General features: G+C 43.4%; 1 protein-coding gene across 1 annotated transcript in view; it reads left to right on the forward strand.

Annotated features, from left to right (window-relative positions):
- Positions 1-22,415, forward strand: part of GRIN2D (glutamate ionotropic receptor NMDA type subunit 2D) — a 1,103,075-nt gene that overhangs the window by 843,038 nt on the left and 237,622 nt on the right. Inside the window, exon 9 of the mRNA XM_078654973.1 lies at positions 21,673-21,833. Within this exon, the coding sequence (XP_078511099.1) occupies positions 21,673-21,833 (161 nt within the window). The remainder of the gene's footprint in view (positions 1-21,672; positions 21,834-22,415) is intronic.

The following is a 22,415-nucleotide window of genomic DNA, read 5'->3' on the forward strand; positions in this document are numbered from 1 at the left end:
GAGCAGCTCACAGATGGCCAAGAGCTTCCACCACAGGGGCCCGAAGGGGACATTCAACTGGCAACAATCCAGGGTGCAGTACCCCAGGGGGCAAAACAGGAGCTATGTGCAATCAGCGCACACCCTTCGGCAGTGGACGGCGATCAACTCACAGGGCACAGCACCCCTGGATCGTCGCACGCCAGAACTGCAGAGCACCGGTACTCTCAGTCAGCACAGCTTGATGGCGGCGCCATGTTGCCGCCCTGCAGGCAGGGCGTCTTCTTCGATTCTCCTGTGACTCGAGGGGCCACAATATGTGTGGGTCTCACCTGTAGCGTGGACATCACCCCATTCAGGGCACGCGTTTGAAGCACGTGGGTGCTGTTATTTTCAGCTGATATTTGGCAGGTAGATGATCAGCCGGCCGAGCAGCACTAAAGTACGGCCATCTTGCCTGGCGCCCTCTAGCAAGCACCCCCCAATTTACCAAGAGTATAAAAACAAAATTACAACATTAATGGAATTACCTGCTTCAAATATGCATAGACTTTTCAATTGTGGTTGCTTATCACAGAGTTCAATATATTGGGCCCTTTTCACCGAATTTTTACCAGATCCTTTTATGACCTTCAATGGCTTCCATGCTATACCGGTAACATTGTGATCATATACATTTGATTTCAGTATTTGGTGCATAGCATCAAAACCCTTTTGTGACCTAAGATAATGCAAGACATGCTTTTTTTAACTGCTCATTTAAATACTCATTATGTAAAACATTTCCTTTACATATTTACAAAGGATAGAATATCCTCATTAATGATAGAACTCTCATCATCTTATACTGGTGGTGACAAAGCAATTTTCTTATACAAATGATAGTGGAAGATGTGTGCCCAAGGACTTAATGCTAGAAAAAATCTGTGAAGCATCCATTCATTTTTTCATTTATTAGTATGTTTATTAGACCTTTGGTCTCTAAACAGCATGATGCTTATTACAATAAATAATTAAAAATGTATACAACAATTTAAAAATATACTTTTAAAGACACAATACCTTCAAAAAAGGGGGAGATCCTACCTCCCTCCCGCAACTTAAAAATTCCTATAATAATACTCCTAGAGTTACGGTAAGCAACACCATAAGCTAGTGTTAAAGCCTAAGCATAATATGCTTTAAGCATTTTCCATGCCGTTCTCTATCCAATCTTATTTGGTTCCAACACTGTCCATCATATATTTTGCCATGGCGATTGCTACATCAAGATTTGGCATGTCAGTAAGTAGATTAATTGCTAACAGGCGCTCAGTGGTACCATATTTACAAAACATAGGTCGTAAAAACAATTTCCGCCGTGACACAAATTTTTGACAGTCTAATAAAATATGTAAATTGTCGCATTTGGTACCTAGTCCACAGCATAAACAACAAACGAGTGAGAAGGACCCAGGGGAATTTTAAAGACCAAGCTCCAATATGTTCCCTATAGACTTACAACAACATGTATATTGGAGGGTCTCAGACACAAACTACGCTCAGTTATACCCCAAAAGAAAACTAGGACAACCTCAAACTAAGTGTATCTGTCAAGGGTCATCCCTACAATGGTCATGGAAGGATGCCCATCAGTCACCACACGGAACCGCCCTTCATCATTTGAGATTCCATTAAGACCATCCCAAAGATGGCCACTCAACTACCACGGTCGGGGGTCCAGATGTTGAAAAGGAGCTCCACCGCCGGTCAGTAAGGTCCATCTATGGTCTTGCTACTCATGTTCTGAAGATTGTAAAAAAGTGGTGGGACTGATGTTGCAGTGCTCAAAAGAGTGTGAAACAACTAAGGAAGTAATATTGAAAAAAGTGATAATAAAACAGGATGGAGGGGTTACTTATAACTTTATTCTGGTGTTACCCGACCTCCTGGTGTTAAAAAGTAGTCAGTGACAGTCACAAATTATAGACTGTCTGAATGTTCTAGGTGGTCGACATGTTTCAGCAATTTCGCGACAGGTTCGTCATTGCTTTCTTCAGGACCAATCAACTGATAGCTACTGCAATTAGTGATGTGAGAAAACAAATATGTGCTCAAATCAAAATCAGATACAGAGATCACCTGATTTCACTAGGTGTTCATCTCCCTCTTTTCAAGTTCTGCTAGAAAAAGGAAAGGGAAAAGTATAAAGATTGAACCAAGGGTGTATCTTTGAGATAAAACAGCGCATTACAGTATAATCATAATTATGAATAATAGCTGGTATCCTAAATGTATGCACATATCACTACAAATTTAGTGCTCTTATGTTATCATCGGGCCTATATCTATGATTACCAATGAAAAAAAAGGGGATATAGCCCATCTTACCATGCTTGTAAGAGGTATGGACCTTACCCCACCTGGCCACGGCTCAGGGAAAGGGGAAGCACCGCTCTATGATAGAGAGACATAAACATATACCAATCGGTTATTCTTGTCAAATCTATCATTTACTTGTACAGCTCGCAACAGCACGCCCAACTGAGGCACCACTCAGTGCAAACCAAAAGGCAACACCGGACCATTTTCATAGAGGTCATACGGAATTTACAATATGAAAAATTCACATGCGGCTTCGTGAAATGACACCTATTCATGCCGCATATGCTATCAAAAGAACCATTGTTTATGCAGAGAATGCTAATCAAATGCGCACAAGACCTACTGTGCGTTAGAGTGTGGTAACAGCGGTTAGGGTAGACAGACCGTTAAGTATTTCGCATCCACTCTCTACGGTGTGTACATTGTCAGATGCTCCGCCAATATGCCAAGGTGCTCACATCCACACGAGATGCAAACAAAAAGCACACATACTACACCGATGGGCCCGCAAGCAGGCATCTCTTACCTTTCCGTCGGTACTTCAAAATCGGCTTCTGAGCCGATCGGGGAGGTACCGACGGACGGGGAGACTGTCGATTATAATGCGCCGCGTGAGTGGCCAGAACATGCTCACGTGACGTTGTGACGTCTCTCTGATGTTCCATGGTCTTTGATAGGCTGCAGCAGGACGAACTTCAGCCAAACAGAGCGCACCGTTTGTAAAACGATACCTCTACCTCTCACGAGTTTCAAAAACCGGGTCATTATAAGCTGACAACTTTATTAATGATTGTTCACAGAAACAAAACGGACAACATGTGTCCAACAAAGCCCCTGTAACATAGAAATGTTTATTAAGCCCAAGAGGTTAAGACTACTAGAAAATAGGGCACAATACTCAATTGGTCAGGGTTCACCATAAGCTATCACAGCTACTACGCTATGGAGTTAGGATGTATGAAGGTGTTCTACTATTGTCTATGTGATGGCTAATCTATACATAGGGGTTGGATTCCATCATGATAGTAATTCACGGAATGAACACGCCCAAGATGGTACTCAGATGTGATATCTTAATATCTAGCCCATTATTCAAAAATGGCGAAGACACATTCTGGTATTGATCGCTGAAGTTATGACCAATCACGCCAATGAATAATCACAGAGTCGACCAAGGTATATCGTCATTCAAACCCACTTGATTCGTGCCCAGTTTGAACACCCATTTTTGTTCTTTCAGCAACAGATATTTGGATACATCAGTGACATGTGGCGGAATAAGGGGTTTCTCAATCACAGTCCACTGGAATGCAGTTGAAGGATGGCGTGCTTCCAAAAAGTGATTAGTGAGTTTAGTTGCTTGTCTTTTACATCTGATTGTGCTCTTATGTTCAGAGATCCTAAGTCTGATTTTCCGGGTGGTCATCCCTACGTACTTAAGTTCACAGGGACAGGTGATCAGATAAACAAGATTATCACTATTACAATTAGTGAACTTAGACTGAACCCACGGTCTAGCAGTGCCAATGTCGATTTCGGTTGACTTTCTTGTTTGTGGACAGGATTGGTGACCTGTCACAGGAGGAAGGTCCCACAGTGAACCCAGAGCCCTGGGTATATTTTCACGTGGTCGCGTATGGACCAAACGGTCTCTCAGGTTAGGCCCTCTCTTAAATGAAAACAGAGGGCTCTGGATTGAGACACTGTCTGAATTAAGAATAGACCAATGCCTTTTAACCACTCTCTGTATGTTATTCGACAGAGTCCCAAAGGTGGTAACAAAAGTAATCCTTTCTAGTGGAGGTTTCTGCACAGTGGGTTCCAAAAGAGCTGACCGATTGTTATTGCGGGCACGTTTGAGAGAGCGTTGTACTAATCTGGGAGGGTATTTCCTCAGAACCAGTTGTTCCTTAAGAGCCAAAGAATGTGTTTTAAAAGCCTCTGCATTCGAACAATTTCTCTGAACTCTTAAAAACTGCCCATAGGGCAGGTTATCCCATAAGGATTTGGGGTGATGACTGTCAAAGCAAAGAAGGGAATTCTTCGCTAGAGGTTTTCTGTATAATTCAGACTGTAAACCTTCTGGAGTTGCGGAGATCAGCAGGTCTAAGAATGCTAATCGATCCCTGCCAACCTCAATTGTGAAACGGAGGAAGTCATTTCTGGTATTTAACCAAGATAGAAATTCATGGCACCTCTCCTCAGTGCCCCGCCATACCACTAGGACATCATCGATGTACCTTCTCCAAGTTTTTATACATTCAATGAAAGGGTTCGTGGTTACCAGTATGTGCTCTTGTTCAAAAGAATGAACATATAGATTTGCCAAGCTGGGAGCATAAACGCTCCCCATACTGGTACCAGTACCAGACTGTACCAGACTGGTACATCAAGTCCTCAAATTGGAAAAAGTTATTTTTCATAGCCAAGGTGGCACAGGCCATGATAAAGCTCACAGGAGTAATACTGTCTAGGTCTCTCGACTGTAGTAGGAGATGAAAAACCTCAAGAGTTCCATCCTGGGGAATTGATGTATATAATGCCTCTACATCGAAAGATACCAAAAGATCAGTGCTCATATCAAATTCAATTTCGGGCAAAAGACGTAACACGTCAGTAGTATCCTTCAGATAAGTTGGCATTTCTCGAACCATAGGACGTAAAAAGTAATAAACAAAAGTTGATAACGGTTCGAGAACAGAGCCAATGCCCGAAATAATGGGGCGGCCATCACATAGACAATGGTAGAACACCTTCATACATCCTAACTCCATAGCGTAGTAGCTGTGATAGCTTATGGTGAACCCTGACCAATTGAGTATTGTGCCCTATTTTCTAGTAGTCTTAACTTCTGGGGCTTAATAAACATTTCTATGTTACAGGGGCTTTGTTGGACACATGTTGTCCGTTTTGTTTCTGTGAACAATCATTAATAAAGTTGTCAGGTTATAATGACCCGGTTTTTGAAACTCGTGAGAGGTAGAGGTATCGTTTTACAAACGGTGAGCTCTGATTGGCTGAAGTTCGTCCTGTATGTATGTAATGTATTTATACTTGTAAAGCGCACTGTTACCTCGTTACGTGGCGTCCTGGCGCTGTATACCGCTGGGGAACCCGTCCTGGCTTTCCCTGTGAGAGGGCACCCCAAGGTGAAGCCAGGCATCCCCGGCGTTGCTGGAGCCGTTGTGGAGATTAAGCAAGCTATTGCCCAGAGTTGCAGAGTGGGACCCATGGTTAGCGTGGGCACCTAAGCGAGAATTATCGAGTCCGCGGACATTGACCCAAGACCCTGCCGCGTCGGGAATTGAACCCTGGTCCCAGGCCGACCTCTGCTTTAGGGTCTGCCGCTTCTAACCAGTGAGCCACACTTCTCCACTGCTGCAGCCTATCAAAGACCATGGAACATCAGAGAGACGTCACAACGTCACGTGAGCATGTTCTGGCCACTCACGCGGCGCATTATAATCGACAGTCTCCCCGTCCGTCGGTACCTCCCCGATCGGCTCAGAAGCCGATTTTGAAGTACCGACGGAAAGGTAAGAGATGCCTGCTTGCGGGCCCATCGGTGTAGTATGTGTGCTTTTTGTTTGCATCTCGTGTGGATGTGAGCACTTTGGCATATTGGCGGAGCATCTGACAATGTACACACCGTAGTGGGTGGATGCGAAATACTTAACGGTCTGTCTACCCTAACTGCTGTTACCACACTCTAATGCACAGTAGGTCTTGTGCGCATTTGATTAGCATTCTCTGCATAAACGATGGTTCTTTTGATAGCATATGCGGCACGAATAGGTGTCATTTCACGAAGCCGCATGTGAATTTTTCATATTGTAAATTCCGTATGACCTCTATGAACATGGTCCGGTGTTGCCTTTTGGTTTGCACTGAGTGGTGCCTCAGTTGGGCGTGCTGTTGCGAGCTGTACAAGTAAATGATAGATTTGACAAGAATAACCGATTGGTATATGTTTATGTCTCTCTATCATAGAGCGGTGCTTCCCCTTTCCCTGAGCCGTGGCCAGGTGGGGTGAACTGGGGTGGCTGAGTGAACTAAAGAATGGTGATGGATTAAACCCAGATCAGTTGACTGGGGGTGAGTGTTTGATTTATACAAACACTCCGTCCATCATCCCCTTTTGTATCGCAGGTGGGGTGAGGTCCATACCTCTTACAAGCATGGTAAGATGGGCTATATCCCCTTTTTTAGGGCTCGCCCCTTTCCTATTCCGCCGGAATAGGAAAACGGGCCCTAATGCAGTTAAACCACTACTTAAGGCCAAGGGCTCTCTGGATTTTGGGAAGTGCACGCCTCGTGCACGAGCTTTCCTGAGCCTTCTGCCTATCAGCCTGCCAGTTCTCCTCCCCTAATTATTCACGGCCCCAGGCCGTGACTCTGGCTCATCAAAGGCAATGCTCCCCACCCCCCGCCTGCCCTTCACGCCCCTGTCGCTTCATCTGCTTGCCTTCTGTCCCTTAATCTCCCCGTGACTCCCCCCTCATCTCTCCCACTCCACTGCTTCAGGCCCCCACCATTTGCTCAGGACATTGCTAGTTTATTTTTCCCCTTAAGCAGCATCTTACATTTTTTAATGCCTCAAATTTGTTTTAAAATGTCATGTTTCTATCTAACCCAATGCGAGTCTTTACTTTCAAATTTGTTTTAAAATGTCATGTTTCTATCTCACCCAATGCGAGTCTTTACTTTATGCCGATATTTGCACCAACTAGGTAGGAGCTTACCAAGGACTCCCTACAGAATGTGTTTACTTATTCTTGTTGCTTTTTTGCAAGCACTCTACAAGAGTATGTGTATGTGTTCAGGCTGTCTTCTCCCCTTCTGCCATACCTCCCTAATTAATTTTATTATTTGTTTCCTGCTCATGTTTTCAGTGTTGGTGTCCGTCACCGCTTGCAGTTCACTTAATCACCCGTGCCGTGTCGACCCACCACCACCACCACCTCCCGCCCATCGCTGGTTGTTATGTGTTTCCTGCTTGTGTTTTCGGTGCACCCCTTTCACCGTCTGTGCATCGCTAGAATGTAATTAGCTTTCGGCCCAATCCTTCCCATTGTACTTACTCACTTCAGTACAAGTTTGCCGAATCTTGCGAGTTTACCGACTTCCTCATACATTCCGCTATGCAGCATTGTATTTCGACATAATATTCTTACAGATTACACAGAATGCTAAATGGCTCTTTCACAGCATGCTAATGCTTTGTTTTTACATTGATTCTTCAAATAAATAAATTAAATTGTAAGTCTTACAGTTATTACTTCGGTTTATTTTGCTCTAACTTTAATTATTATTAAAAAATGGCCAGACACTACAGAGTTCTTTTCTAGGAAGTCCTTTTTCTAGCTCTAAGGGATCCCGTAAATGCAAGAGATTGGTGACTGCGTCCTGCTGCGGTGCTCCAGACCCCACACCACTGTTTGAAATTTGGCTTACAGGTATCATACTTGGTTTTTGTGGGCTGCATTATGTGTTCACTTTTATTCTATCTAACCCAAAGAGAGTCTTTTCTTTATGCCGATATTTGCACTAACTAGGTAGGAGCTTACCAAGGACTCCCTACAGCATTTGTTTACTTATTCTTGTTGCTTTTTTGCAAGCACTCTACAAGACTATGTGTGCAGGCTGTCTTCTCCCCTTCTGCTATACCTCCCTACGTGCCCCCATGCACATTGGTGCAGTAGATCACTTTTACAAGAGCACCGGATTACATTTCACCAGGTCAAATTCACTTTTTCAGATACAGGCAGGTCTTAAGTTACATTTTGCATGGGAATCATTCTTTCTGTTAAAGTGCAAAATGTTCAGCGCAACATACCCTCCAAATACCACTCAGTGCCACATAGTTACACGCCACATAATTACACTGCACTCAATACAACATACACTCCAAATACCACTCAGTACCACATAATTACACACCACATAATTACACTCTACCGAATGCAACACACACTCCACACGATACCACTCAGTTCCACATAATTATATGCTACATATTTACACTGTGCTCAACGCAACATACACTCAAATACCACCCAGTGCCACATAATTACACGCCATATAATTACACTGCACTCAATGCAACATACGCTCCAAATACCACTCAGTGCCACATAGTTACACACCCATAATTACTCTGCACTCAATGCAACATACACTCCAAATACCACTCAGTGCCACATAATTACACACCACATAATTTCACTGCACTCAATGCAACATACACTCCAAATACCACTCAGTGCCACATAATTACCCGCCACATAATTACACTGCACTCAATGCAACATACATTCCAAATACCACTCAGTGCCACATAATTACAAGCCACATAATTACACTGCACTCAAAGCAACATGCACTCCAAATACCACTCAGTGCCACATAATTACACGCCACATAATTACATGCCACATAATTACACGCCACATAATTACACGCCACATAATTACACTGCGCTCAATGCAACATACACTCCAAATACCACTCAGTGCCACATAATTACACTCCACATAATTACACTGCTCTCAGTACAACATACACTCCAAATACCACTCAGTGCCACATAATTACACGCCACATAATTACACTGCGCTCAACGCGACATACACTCCAAATACCACTCAGTGCCAGATAATTACACACTACATAATTACACTGCACTCAATGCAACACACTCCAAATACCACTCAGTGCCACATAATTATATGCTACATAATTACACTGCACTCAATGCAACATACACTCCAAACAATACCACTCAGTGCCACATAATTACACGCCACACAATTACACTCTACTGAATACAACATACACTCCACACAATACCACTCAATGCCAAATAATTATATGCTACAAAATTACACTGCGCTCATCGCAATATACTCTCCAAATACCACTCAGTGCCACATAATTACACGCCACATAAATATACGTCACATAATTACACTGCGCTCAACGCAACATACACTCCAAATACCACTCAGTGCCACATAATTATATGCTACATATTTACACTGCGCTCAACGCAACATACACTCCAAATACCACTCCGTGCCACATAATTACACTGCACTCAATGCAACATACACTCCAAATACCACTCAGTGTCACATAATTACACGCCACATAATTACACTGCGCTCAACGCGACATACACTCCAAATACCACTCAGTGCCACATAATTACACGGCACATATTTACACTGCACTCCATGCAACATACACTCCAAATAACACTCAGTGTCACATAGTTACACGCCTCATATTTACACTGCACTCAATGAAACATACACTCCAAATACCACTCAGTGCCACATAGTTACACTGCATTCAATTCAACATACACTCCAAATACCACTCAGTGCCACATAGTTGCATGCCACATAGTTACATGCCACATAATTACACTGCTCTCAATGCAGCATACACTCCAAATACCACTCAGTGCCACATAGTTACACACCACATAATTACACTGCACTCAATGTAACATACACTCCAAAAACAACTCAGTGCCACATAATTACACGGCACATAATTACACTCTACTGAATGCAACACACACTCCACACAATACCACTCAGTGCCACATAATTATATGCTACATAATTACATACACTCCAAACAATAGCACTCAGTGCCTCATAATTATATGCTACATAATTACACTGCGCTCAATGCAACATACACTCCAAATACCACTCAGTGCCACATAATTACACTGCACTCAATGCAACATACACTCCAAATACCACTCAGTACCACATAAGTATATGCTACATATTTACACTGCGCTCAACGCAACATACACTCCAAATACCACTCAGTGCCACATAATTACATGCCACATAATTACACTGCACTCAATGCAACATACACTCCAAATACCACTCAGTGCCACTTAGTTACATGCCACATAATTACACTCTATCACATCACCACAGCATCACTCAGGGGCACCACAACATCACTATGCGCTACCACAGCATCACTGAACGCCACAGCATCACTCGTCGCCACCACATCACTCAGCGCCACCACAGCATCTGTGCAACCATTCAACAACAACTGGTTCAAATATGTTCTCTCAATGTTTCAAGCTTTATTACAAATATCACATAAAGATGTTAATATTTCACTTCTGTTCTTGGATTTTTGTCACAATAAAATACACTGAACATAATCTTCACAAAAGTTTTTTACAAAAGTTTAATCTATTGCCATTATAAATTACAATAACTTTTATTAATTGAAAAAATTAAAATCAGTGGTTATTCGTAATATCAATACATCTAAGTCACGTAAATACAACACATATTGCATTACAAATGCTATAGGTGTCACATTTGCGAAAGTTAAAAGTATTGTCTTTGTAAATGACAAAGCTATTAATTTCGCTATTTTCAAAACCAACACATAAATAAAAAATGTGTCATTTACAATACCAATAGCTCAAACTTTCCTAATGCGAGACCTATTGCATTGCAAATGCTTGTTTTCATTGGTAATCATAGATATAGGCCCGATGATAACATAAGAGCACTAAATGTGTAGTGATATGTGTATACATTTAGGATACCAGCTATTATTCATAATTATGATTATACTGTAATGCGCTGTTTTATCTCAAAGATACACCCTGGGTTCAATCTTTATACTTTTCCCTTTCCTTTTTCTAGCAGAACTTGAAAAGAGGGAGATGAACACCTAGTGAAATCAGGTGATCTCTGTATCTGATTTTGATTTGAGCACATATTTGTTTTCTCACATCACTAATTGCAGTAGCTATCAGTTGATTGGTCCTGAAGAAAGCAATGACGAACCTGTCGCGAAATTGCTGAAACATGTCGACCACCTAGAACATTCAGACAGTCTATAATTTGTGACTGTCACTGACTACTTTTTAACACCAGGAGGTCGGGTAACACCAGAATAAAGTCATAAGTAACCCCTCCATCCTGTTTTATTATCACTTTTTTCAATATTACTTCCTTAGTTGTTTCACACTCTTTTGAGCACTGCAACATCAGTCCCACCACTTTTTTACAATCTTCAGAACATGAGTAGCAAGACCATAGATGGACCTTACTGACCGGCGGTGGAGCTCCTTTTCAACATCTGGACCCCGACCGTGGTAGTTGAGTGGCCATCTTTGGGATGGTCTTGATGGAATCCCAAATGATGAAGGGCGGTTCCGTGTGGTGACTGATGAGCATCCTTCCATGACCATTGTAGGGATGACCCTTGACAGATACACTTAGTTTGAGGTTGTCCTAGTTTTATTTTGGGGTATAACTGAGCGTAGTTTGTGTCTGAGACCCTCCAATATACATGTTGTTGTAAACCTAGTCCACAGCGACATTTACCATCGGGTTGTACCATGTCTGCTTTTCTATTTCCTTGAGATACCCAATGGTTGACCCCTATTCTCCACCTGAGCACTTCTGTTCTTAATCCAGCATTTGGTAGTGTGTCCAGATAGGGGTACCACATGTCATTCTCCCAACTATTCATCATATAGTGGACTGATACTTTCTTTCCCAGGTATATCATGTCATTTTGCATCGATACTTCTCTCCCTGCTGTTCTAAGCTCCCCATTTGAAGCTTCAACCGACAATGTCGCCTGGTCAAATTTTACTTTTAGGTTTTTACATGTCGTGCCCAGTTTCATTCTAATCATCTTGGCCCAATTTAAGTCGCTATGCAGAATCTCCTCTTTGCACCATTGTGACACTTTTGTTACTTCCTCAGATTCCAATCTTTTCCAAAATCTTAAAAGGGCCACTTGTACCTGTATGTTCCATGCTGTCACTCCTAGTTCTACTCGGATTGCCTGGATCATAGATGAGCCAGGCAGTGACATCAATGGTTTTAGACATTTCCCTTCCTCAATGCCCCAGTTGTTCTTCCCACTCAAATACAAGACCTCGGCCCCATACTGCACTTGTGTGGGTATCTTTGCCTTATAGGCATTCAATTAAAGTCTATGTGACATATCCCCATAGATTTGGTTACATTTCCTTAGCCCACATCCTGATGTATGGGCTTTGGCATTCTGGGCAACCAGGTGAATGTCCCATTTTAAAGACTTTTCGAACCAGATACCGAGGGATCTATATTCGTTCACTATTTCTAGCTTGGTAGAACCCAGATACCAATTAAAGTTCTGAGATTTCTTCCCAAAATATAGGATTTTAGTTTTGTCCATGTTTACAGTCAGACATTTGGCCAAGCAGTATTCATTAAAGGCATATAACTTCCTTTGCAATCCAATCTCTGTTTGGTCAAAGATTACCACATCGTCAGTGTACAGCAAACAGGACAACTGTTTCCCATGCTTCCAAGAAGGCATAATAAAAGCAAAGGAGGCCTTAACCCAGCAACAGTGGCAGCACTTTCTAGATGGAACTAGGGTGCTAATGCCAGAGGAGCAAAACACTCGACAACAACTGTGGCCAGAGAGGAATGAACTAAGTGAGAGCTGAGAAGGATTACTGCTGGGAGGCCAACAAATTGTTGTATCCAGATGTCTGTTGGGCCGGATGACTGATCTTGCGGGTGCAGAGCATCAAGGAACCTCCAAGACCAATGCTTGGCTAGGATGCATGATCTGGTTTCCAGGGATGGATTCCATTGTGGATGAGAAGATACGGCAATGCCATCCATGTACAATAACGAGTGGAGGCCAACCACCTGGACCAGTACTGACGGAGGAACCCAGCCTTTCTCATTGGTCAAAAATAAGCATAGACTTTGGTAGCTTCCCTCATGGGCACACCAAACTGGTGATGGTTAACTCCTACTCAAAATTCCCGGTGGTAGAGCTATTGCCTTCCACAGCATTCTTACATGTCTGACCGGTACTGGAGAAGACCTTCATGCTTTTGGGGCTTCCAGAAGAGGGAACGTCGGCTAACAGACCCCCATTCCATGGCCAAGAGTTCCAAGACTACATGGCAAGACTGGCAATCCATCCTTGAAGAATCACCCCTCAGTGGCCGCAAGCAAATTTTGAGGTGCAGAGATTCATGTGAACTCTCCACAGGGCCCTTTGCATTGTAGTCAACCAAAGAGAAGACCCGGAGGGCTTCCTTCACCAGTTCCTATGAGCTTATCAGTAGACTCCTCAAAGCACGATTTACTGCAACCCAGCGGCCTAGCTGTTCAAAAGCCCTCTCCCCGGGACATCATTGGGTAGGTCCAGGGTGGCAACTGGCTGAGCTTGATGTTGATGCAACCCAGAGGAGACAGACAACAAACAACAAAGCAAGTCAGCATCGAAGGGCAAGAGAACCAACCCTTCAGATTGGTGCGAAAGCCGTCATGAAGGAATGCCACCATGGGTGGTAATTCAGGACCCCTTATGAGCCAGAAGTGTGCAAAATCGATGGCACTATGGTGGATAGCGCTTGTGGCCTCTGGGAGCATGGACCCGAGGTTGAAGCTGGCTGGGAAGTGAATAACACCTCACCTGTCACCCCTCTAAGAGGCAGCAGTGTGGAACATGAAAGCCCAGACCCGGATAATAGCTTTACATCCGCTCTACCGTCAGAGGACCACCGAGAAGCAACAATCACTCCATGGCAGCCAGATCCTGAGTGACAAGTAGGCGAAACTAGGCCATAACAGACATTCAGAGGAAAGTGTTACTATCTTCCCCCGAATCCTGCCCCAAGCCAGAGGCCAAAGGACTTTATGTGTGCCGAAAAGACTGATGTATATATGTGCGTACTTTGTCACTAAAAGATTAGAGGGATGTAGACAGCCAACCAGCCTCTACAATACATAGTATACACTTTGCAGTCCTAGAGCTGAGCGCGGCCCGAGTATATAAATAAAATAACTTATGTTTGCTTGTGGCCTTGGCCAACACAAGTACATTGTGTGTGTGTGTGTGTGTCGATCCTCTAATCAGCTTCCACCAACTGTGCCTACTGCCTAGGATCCCGGTCTACAGTAACAACATATAGCATTGGAAAAATTATGCCTAGAATGGCTATAGCATTCCACATTAGGTGAGGTGAAAGAACACTTGTCTCTCCTTTCTGATGGCATGAATTTACAAGATTTCTTGCTAGGTCCTAGAAAGCCACGTCAAAAGCGCTTTTTGTATGCAATATACAATAAAGTGTGGAGAGTGTACAAAGCAGGAAGTTGCTGAGCAGATACGTGAAATTGACAAAACAAGTTTAGAAAAGCTCTAGCAGTAGTTGACAATAGTATGACTACATTAACCACTAGGATTTATTCTCTAAGTAACATTGTAACATCTGCTATTGACATCATACAGGTGACATGTCTCTTTTACAACATGGACAAACGCAGCTTAGGTCGATCATGCTACTAAGCAGGACTTTACAAATGCTGCCCAATGGTTGATTGCCCTGGAGGCATTTAATTGACACACAATTAATTCTGCCACATAATTTGACAAAAGGACAGAAAACCTTGGCAAGGAAGGACACAACTTATACAATGTTAAACATAGAACATCTATAGAAATTACCATTCACAGTGGCTGAAACACTATCAGCCGATTGGATTTTCAATGGGTTTATATCGCTGCCAATTTCAACATTCCACTTTAAGAACTGCTTTCAACAAGTCAGCAGATATGTATCGCAAGGGGAGAAATTTGTACATGAACAATGGGTCCAACCTTTCATTGTAGAGGTGTAGAAATGGAGATACTGATGTTTATCTTCATGGCACAGACTGCGAGGACACTTTAGGCCATTCTTTAGTTTATAGGGAGGTCATATTTCACGGAGCATGCAATGGGTCCACGGCTAACTTGTCCTGTTATCTGAAAGGTTCCCTAGCTGCTGTAATTCTTCCGGCATTTAGATTATTTTCAAATGGGAGTTGTTTGATGTTGATTGACCAAGGTTGCTGTGGGATGAAACCAGAAGTCCGAACATGATGACGGGTTCTCAGGTTGTGTTCTGTTGTACAAATGTGCTTTGCTTTTCCCACCTGCCCATCAACATAGTGAAGTGACATTTTGGCCGTAAATTTCAATCTCAATTGTGAACTTTGATAGTTTAGGCAGACAGCATTATTGTTTCAGAAGGAAGTTTCCTTAACATCTTCAAGGGAGACTTCTGATCTTCAAATTGTAAGGTCTTCTTCTGAAATCCAGTCACTACTGCACCCTAACCTCTAACAGCACTTCAGAGACCTTGTGCACCACATTTTAATGTCTCAAATACTAAGGGTGTAGAACACTTTTTTAAGTGATTGGGTCTGGGTTTGTTAGTACCTTCCAGGCTGTCTTCGGAGTGATTTCTTCCTTCATACCCTCCATGTTTTGGGGAATATTTGGAGGCATACCACTACTGTTTCTGATTGTTAGGAAATTGTTTTTATTTTTGTGATTCTGCGATGGATGTTCCGTCACACGGCCAAATGGAGAGAGCACTGCCACATGTGCTACTGTGTCGAGAATGAATAATGCAATGTTTTGATGCACCCTTGCTTCAAGACGTTAATGGCAACTGATTCTTGTGCTTTCGGCCTATCTGTTTACATTGCATACAGCCTGTATTCCTCTATCTGCTGTGCACTTTCGAGTGTGCTAGGATATATGCCTTGGAATGAAACCTGTCCAATCTACGGACATAGAACTGCTGTTGGGTCCATTGAGAATTCACCTGCAAAGTTGCCCTGTGCGATTGCTATTACTACAAAATACAAATTATGGCCCTTCCCAGGATGCCCCGGCTCCTGGATTTTGAGATCCTGACTCTTAATCTGCGGATGCACTACTGGCTGTCACACCTTCAGCAGCTGTTGAGTGGAGTAGATCCAGCTATGTTTATTCATTTGAGCTTGTGAGAAGGGTGCCAACAGAAACATTGTCTGCGGCAGCAGGGAACAACAACGTTGTTTTATCTGCTTCTCGGAAAATGTAAACAATTAGGCAGTGTCAAGAAAAAAAGATTTTTTTTTATTCAGCAATGCTTTTAAACTTCAAAAATACATTTATATGCCGCCTTTTATGTGCTTTTTACAGTGACTTTTAAAATGCATTTTAGCTTTCTTTCTGCTTTTACTATTGAAGAATGCAATACTTTTAAGACTTTTAGGTTTAATGATTAATTTAAATGTAGCTTTTTGCACATATTTTATGAAGCTTTTAGTGGCCTAACAGCCACAGTGTGAGTGTTGTGAGGATACATAGGCCTCGGGCACCGAACAGCTCCATTTTACATGTTCACGTTTGTAGGAAGGTGGATACCTGTCTATGGTTACCCCAGATTTTTTGACTTGTGTTTAGCTGGTTTTTGACTTAGTTGGCCTGGGACCCTGCTATTCAGGGCCCCAGGCTATCTGCTCTCTCTTTAAAATGGACTCCATGTACCCTAGGTGCATAACTAAATTGGATTGGGTCACCTTATCAGCCCCTGTACAGTGCACTATAGGTGCCCAGGGCATAGGTGCATCCAAGGCCTACCAGGAGTTGCAGCATATCTTTTGCCACCCCTGGCTGGCCATCCAAACTGACACAACTGGCTGATCACTCAGCTGGGGCAAGGTCGTGTAATCACCCCTTGCTTAGATATAGTATACCTATGTCTAAACCTATATCTGGACGCATATACACCTATAAGTCACTCCTATGGCAGGCCTTTACAACCCTGGAGGCAGAGTGCTTGGTTTTATGTCAGATGGTGCTCTAGCATGAGCTGAGCCTGTCTGCAGTGTTCGGAACCATTTCCTTACTGCTGTTCCAGTGATACTGCCATACCATATACTCTTAAGTGCATTATAATCCTCGCGGTTAATGCTAACTTTGGTTTGGCTTTATCAAAACATGTCGTGTTTGGTGTCATACACTTTGGAATACTACCCCCTCGCCAGTTCTGGTGACGGGAGTAGCATTCCACCCTTCTAGAGGGAGAAGACATGTTACTTTACTTAAAACGCGGTTAATCCTAACCAGAGCCTCAGCATCACAAAATGGATGCTGCTGCCCCGACACAAGTCTGACCTCCTGCTGCTGACCAAAACTTGGCAGGGGAGGCCTGGACAAAGGGTTTCCTGTCACAGGGAGGTGCTACACCACCCCAGACAGAAGATAGTGGATTGGAGCAGGGAGGGTTGAAAGAAACTAGACACTGCCTGGGGCGCACAAGGTGTCCCAGGCAAAATCAAGTCAAACCGGTTCTGGGGCACTCCAGCCCCAGTCCAGGCGTGAAACTGGACAAAGGGAAAGGGGTGTAACCACCCCCTTCCTGGATCCCAACGACAGGAGGGACCTAGCAGGTAATCCAGCTCCTTGATTTGGAATAAAGGTAGGAGCTGTGCAGATGCACATCGGATTATCCTGACTGAAACTTATGAAACGAAACTCTGGACCCTTCGACATCCGACTCGACATGGAAGACTGAAGAATCTCCCTTGTGGTGAAGGAGTGACCACCCTGTGCAAACAGGCACCATCCAGCACCTCAACGTTTGCTTTGCTGCAGTTCCCGCCAGCTCTCGAGCAACAGAGATCAACAAGACCCAGCGTGCCTGCCTTCTAACAGCTGAGACCCGTGGAGGTGACCTGAAGCGTGGGGCTGGCCATCTTGGAAAAACTACGAAGCGCTGACCGTGCAGCATCCGAGGCTCCCTCGAAGCTGTGCATTGGAGTTTGAGAAGCTCCAGCCCCAAGCAGCTTTTGCTCCGAAGCTCACCCCTCCACACTCATCGAGTGCTGCGTGGGGCCCTTTTGCATTTTCCTGCTTGACGCATTGGTCCGGTCGATTGCCCATTGGCTAGTGGCCCCAGTACCGACGAACCTTTGAATTTGCTCTGCTAGTCTGGTTGCTCCAGACTGGCCCTCGCTCCCCTGAAAAGGAGCACCCACTCAGACCTTACTGGTCCAAGTAAGAAGCGATCTGTGAATCCTGCATGGGTTGCATTTGCCAAGGCCTGTTGACTCCAATCTGGAAGCCGACACCGCCAACAGCAAGAGCCTTCATGGGACAGCTTGTGATTTACTCTAGGACATCCTCGGTGCCCCAGAGACCACGTGGCAGCGGAGACAAGCTTCACGACAAGCACCTGATTGCGCCCAACATTGCCTGGTTCCTTCCTGGTTCCTTCCTGGTCACTGGCTAGTGACCCAGACTCTGTCACCTCTGCTTTCAGGTACTCTACATTTTCGATCCACCCTTGGATCACACCAGACACTTCTCTTCTGGACGCCTGCAGCATCTGCATCTCCCGGCACCATAGATCTTCGTGACGAAACCCGACACATCTTTGCACCTGTGCACCTGCTTCCTGTGGGTGAGGTAACTCTTGAACGCCGGTGCTCCTGTAGTGGTTTACATCTCTAGTGTCTAAGTCTAAAGTTTTGTCCTCTAGTCCAGTCGGAAGACTCTTAAAACTGTAATTTGATAACTTTTACGCACCATTGACTTTGCATTGGTGCATGCGTGTGCTTTTAGCGCTGCACCCGAATCCCGCGGGCTACTCCCGTCCTAACTGCTGTTAGTCAAGTGTAGTCCCAGCGATTCCCAAGGCCCTAGGCCTTACCACTGATCGATTAGTGATACTTATACCACTTTTTTGATATATGGTTTGAGTGGCCACGGCCTCATCCATAATTGTGCAACTTGTATATGTTATACTGTGCTTTTGTTTAAACGCTTGTGCTTCTTTACTCATAAAGAGTAGTGGGGATTATTCTGAGAATAAGGGGCAGATTTATGATGACTGGCGCATCCCCAGGGATGCGCCAGTCATCCTGCGCCGCTGCTCCGCCACCCATGGTACGCCGCATTTACAATGCGGCGCACCATGGGGCAAAAATGGCACAGATGCGTGACGCATCTGTGCCGTAAAGGTGGCGCATTGCTGGAGCTGCGTCGCAAGCGCGACGCAGCTCCAGCAAGGCTCGGGGGTGCCCCATCTCCACAATGCTGTGTCAAGACCTACGCCTGCTTCAAGCAGGCGCAGGGTTTTGGCGCAGCATTGTCCTGAAAGTGACTGAGTGAAATCTCATAGATTTCACGTAGCCACTTTTAGGAGGCGTTCCTGCGCAGGAACGCACCCCCTGCGCAGGAACGCCTCCTATTGCGCAGGGCTTTACAACGTGACGCATCTCCTAGATGCGTCACGTTGTAAATAGGGCGCATTGTTTGCGCCGCCGTTGCGTCAAATAAAGTGACGCACCGGCGGCGCAAGGCCTTCATAAATCTGCCCCGAAATACATATATTTTTATAATATATAACTTGTGTGGTGTCCTTTCATTTGATATTACAGGATTGCATATGTTAAAACAGCTGGCTTCACATGTCCTCTGTAGTTAAGCCTTTAGGCTGCTTAGTCCATGCTACCTCTAGGATAGCTTGTCTTTAAGGTTGACTTACAACCACCACCATAAGGGATTGTTTGGACTGATATAAGGTGCCCCCAGAATTGGAGACATCATACATCAGGCCAACTTCTCACAACGTTTAAAGTTGACATCTTTTTTAAACTATGACTTTGTCACACATTTACTTGCGCACCTGTGTGAGATAATGTTCTCAGAAATAAATTTGCTTACACCTGCACTACTTCGTAGTCATATTATCATGCCCTCGAACATTCTGTTCCAGGACTAAGTTTACTACGCAAAATGTTGTTGCTTATTGTTGTCCTTTCAGTAAAAGCTCTGCAAGGGTAGAATAAACAATCACAGCCAGACTAGAACTCCAGCATAGAGAGAATGGGTGAAGTGTATTATAAGAATCTGACCCAGCCTTTGTTAAGGTAGAGGAGCATTTCAGTGGGACTGTTGAGGATGCCCCATGCCGGGATTCCAGCCCAGCTGAATACTGTTCCCATCCTGAGAAGCACGGCAACCTGCTCTACACTAAGACAGGCTCCCAGATGACACATTCCCTCAGGTAAATGGGGAGCACTCTAAGCATATAAGGATAAGAAGTGCTAGGTATGAGCATAGATTTAATTATATGTATTCATATAATCAATGTAACAGCACAATGGTTGAACTGTTTATTTTCTTTACCATACTCGTAATACTGGTTACTCTGTTTTGTTTTCTGCTGTTAATCATTGTAGCACAAGTAGTTAGAACAAGAACCTTATTGCTTCAATAAATGTTTGAAATGCCAATTTGAGTATTTCTTGTTTCTCCCTTTGGGCATGCCTGAGTTACTAGCAAAAGGGTCATGGTCTGTGTTCATGATGATTTCCCTGAGGAATCAGGGGTGTCATGTTCTGGGTTTGCACCTGCCATTCGGTGCCTTTTTAGGTTAGAGGTCCAGATGGTGCAATGTGAGCAAACCCAGACTAAGGTCAACATATTCTGATGATATGCACATACTTAGTCTCTTATATTTTTAACGCTTATTTTGCCGAAACGCGCAGTCTTACTGAAATGATAGGAATGTACGACAGTTTAAGCGTATTCACAAAGAACAATAACGCAATTGCCCTGTATGCCACCACAATTATTGTAACAAATACAAAAACATTGGTGCTGATTATAACCCTGATTGGAATTCATTCAATGTTACAGGAGCTCAGATAATTATCAAGTATGGTAAATATTGAATATTATTTCGCAGAAGTAATACATGTGTTCTTTGTGTTCAGCAAATCCTTGCTCTAGCATATATCAATAGATATGCATTCTCATTTGCAGGGAGTTCATGTTAGTTTTTGCCAACATAATGATCAGTTAATGGCTAGTCTGGGCTGTACTGGTACTGGAAGAGGGCCTCTTTGTTGATGATATGGCGACGGTGCTGTATTATTATTGTGCTAAACACTAGGACATTGATCATAGAAATGAAATAAGGGCTCATGTGACCGAAACACAGAATAAGTGAACGTAAAGAAGGACTCAAGTGACAGCAATACAGAACTATGGAAAGTGAAGGACTATGGTGACAGAAACATGTACGCATGATCCTATACCCCCATATGCATGTTGGTTTTGGGTGGAATGTATTTCTAACATACAGTATGATGCAAAAACAACAGATTTGTAGTAAACCGCATGAGAGGAAGGATGTATAGATCGCAAATATTTCCATTCACTATGATAATGAGGTGTATGTAAATATCCATGTCTGCAGAAACAATTCTGAAATAAAATTAAAATAAGTAGTGTTTTGCCAATGGTCTGTGCAATAACATTAACAGCGGAGACTGAATCGTTAATGCTATGGCTGTAGTTCTCTTATGTCGATGCCATCTGTGCCTTTGAGTATTTAGTTGAATAGGTTGTAGTATTTTTGCCGATTCTGTAGGATGCATCTCATTCACTTACTCTTGTCATTCTGTTGAACTCCAGTTTCAGAGGCCACATGAGCAGTACCCACCACTGAAGTTTGGAACCGTCCCGAATGGCAGCACAGAGAAGAATATTCGCAGTAACTACCCAGACATGCATTCCTACATGATAAAGTACAACCAGAGGCATGTGGAAGACGCCTTGCAGAACCTGAAGACCGGGTAAGGACACATCTGTCTATGAAAAGAATATTTGTGCATTACCTGGGTAGGTCAAAGTATTAGTACTCTTCTGCCAATGTTTGGACAATCTGCAAACTCCATGTTAGACCAGAGTAGGGATAATTAAGCCTTGAATTACTCTAAAGTTGACAATGTGAATACCGTTGATGTAGGAGAAACTAATAATAACACCTTAGTGTTTTTTGCTTTAAATCTGTAAATCTATTACATTTCACTCTGTATGAACGACAGGTTAGCATTATTAGTCACAGTCGTAGTATTAGTCATGGTAACGATATCATCAGTAGTCGTACTGATAATAATAGTGGTAATAGTAGTAGTAGTTTCAGCAGTAGTAGTTTTAGTAGAAGTAGAAATTATATTACTTTTGAATTAACAATGGTACTAATAGCAGTATTAGAAGTGTTGATATAGTAGTAGTAGTAGTAGCAGCAATAATAGTAGTTGTAAAATAATTACATCAATTCAATGACATATTTACTATGTAAACAAGTAAATAAATAATTAAAACAATTCATAATGCTACACATATATGAAACAGGGATTGGCCCTCGTGTACAA

This window comes from Lissotriton helveticus, chromosome 7, assembly GCF_964261635.1.
Source record: "Lissotriton helveticus chromosome 7, aLisHel1.1, whole genome shotgun sequence".
NCBI classification, from domain to species: Eukaryota; Metazoa; Chordata; class Amphibia; order Caudata; family Salamandridae; genus Lissotriton; species Lissotriton helveticus.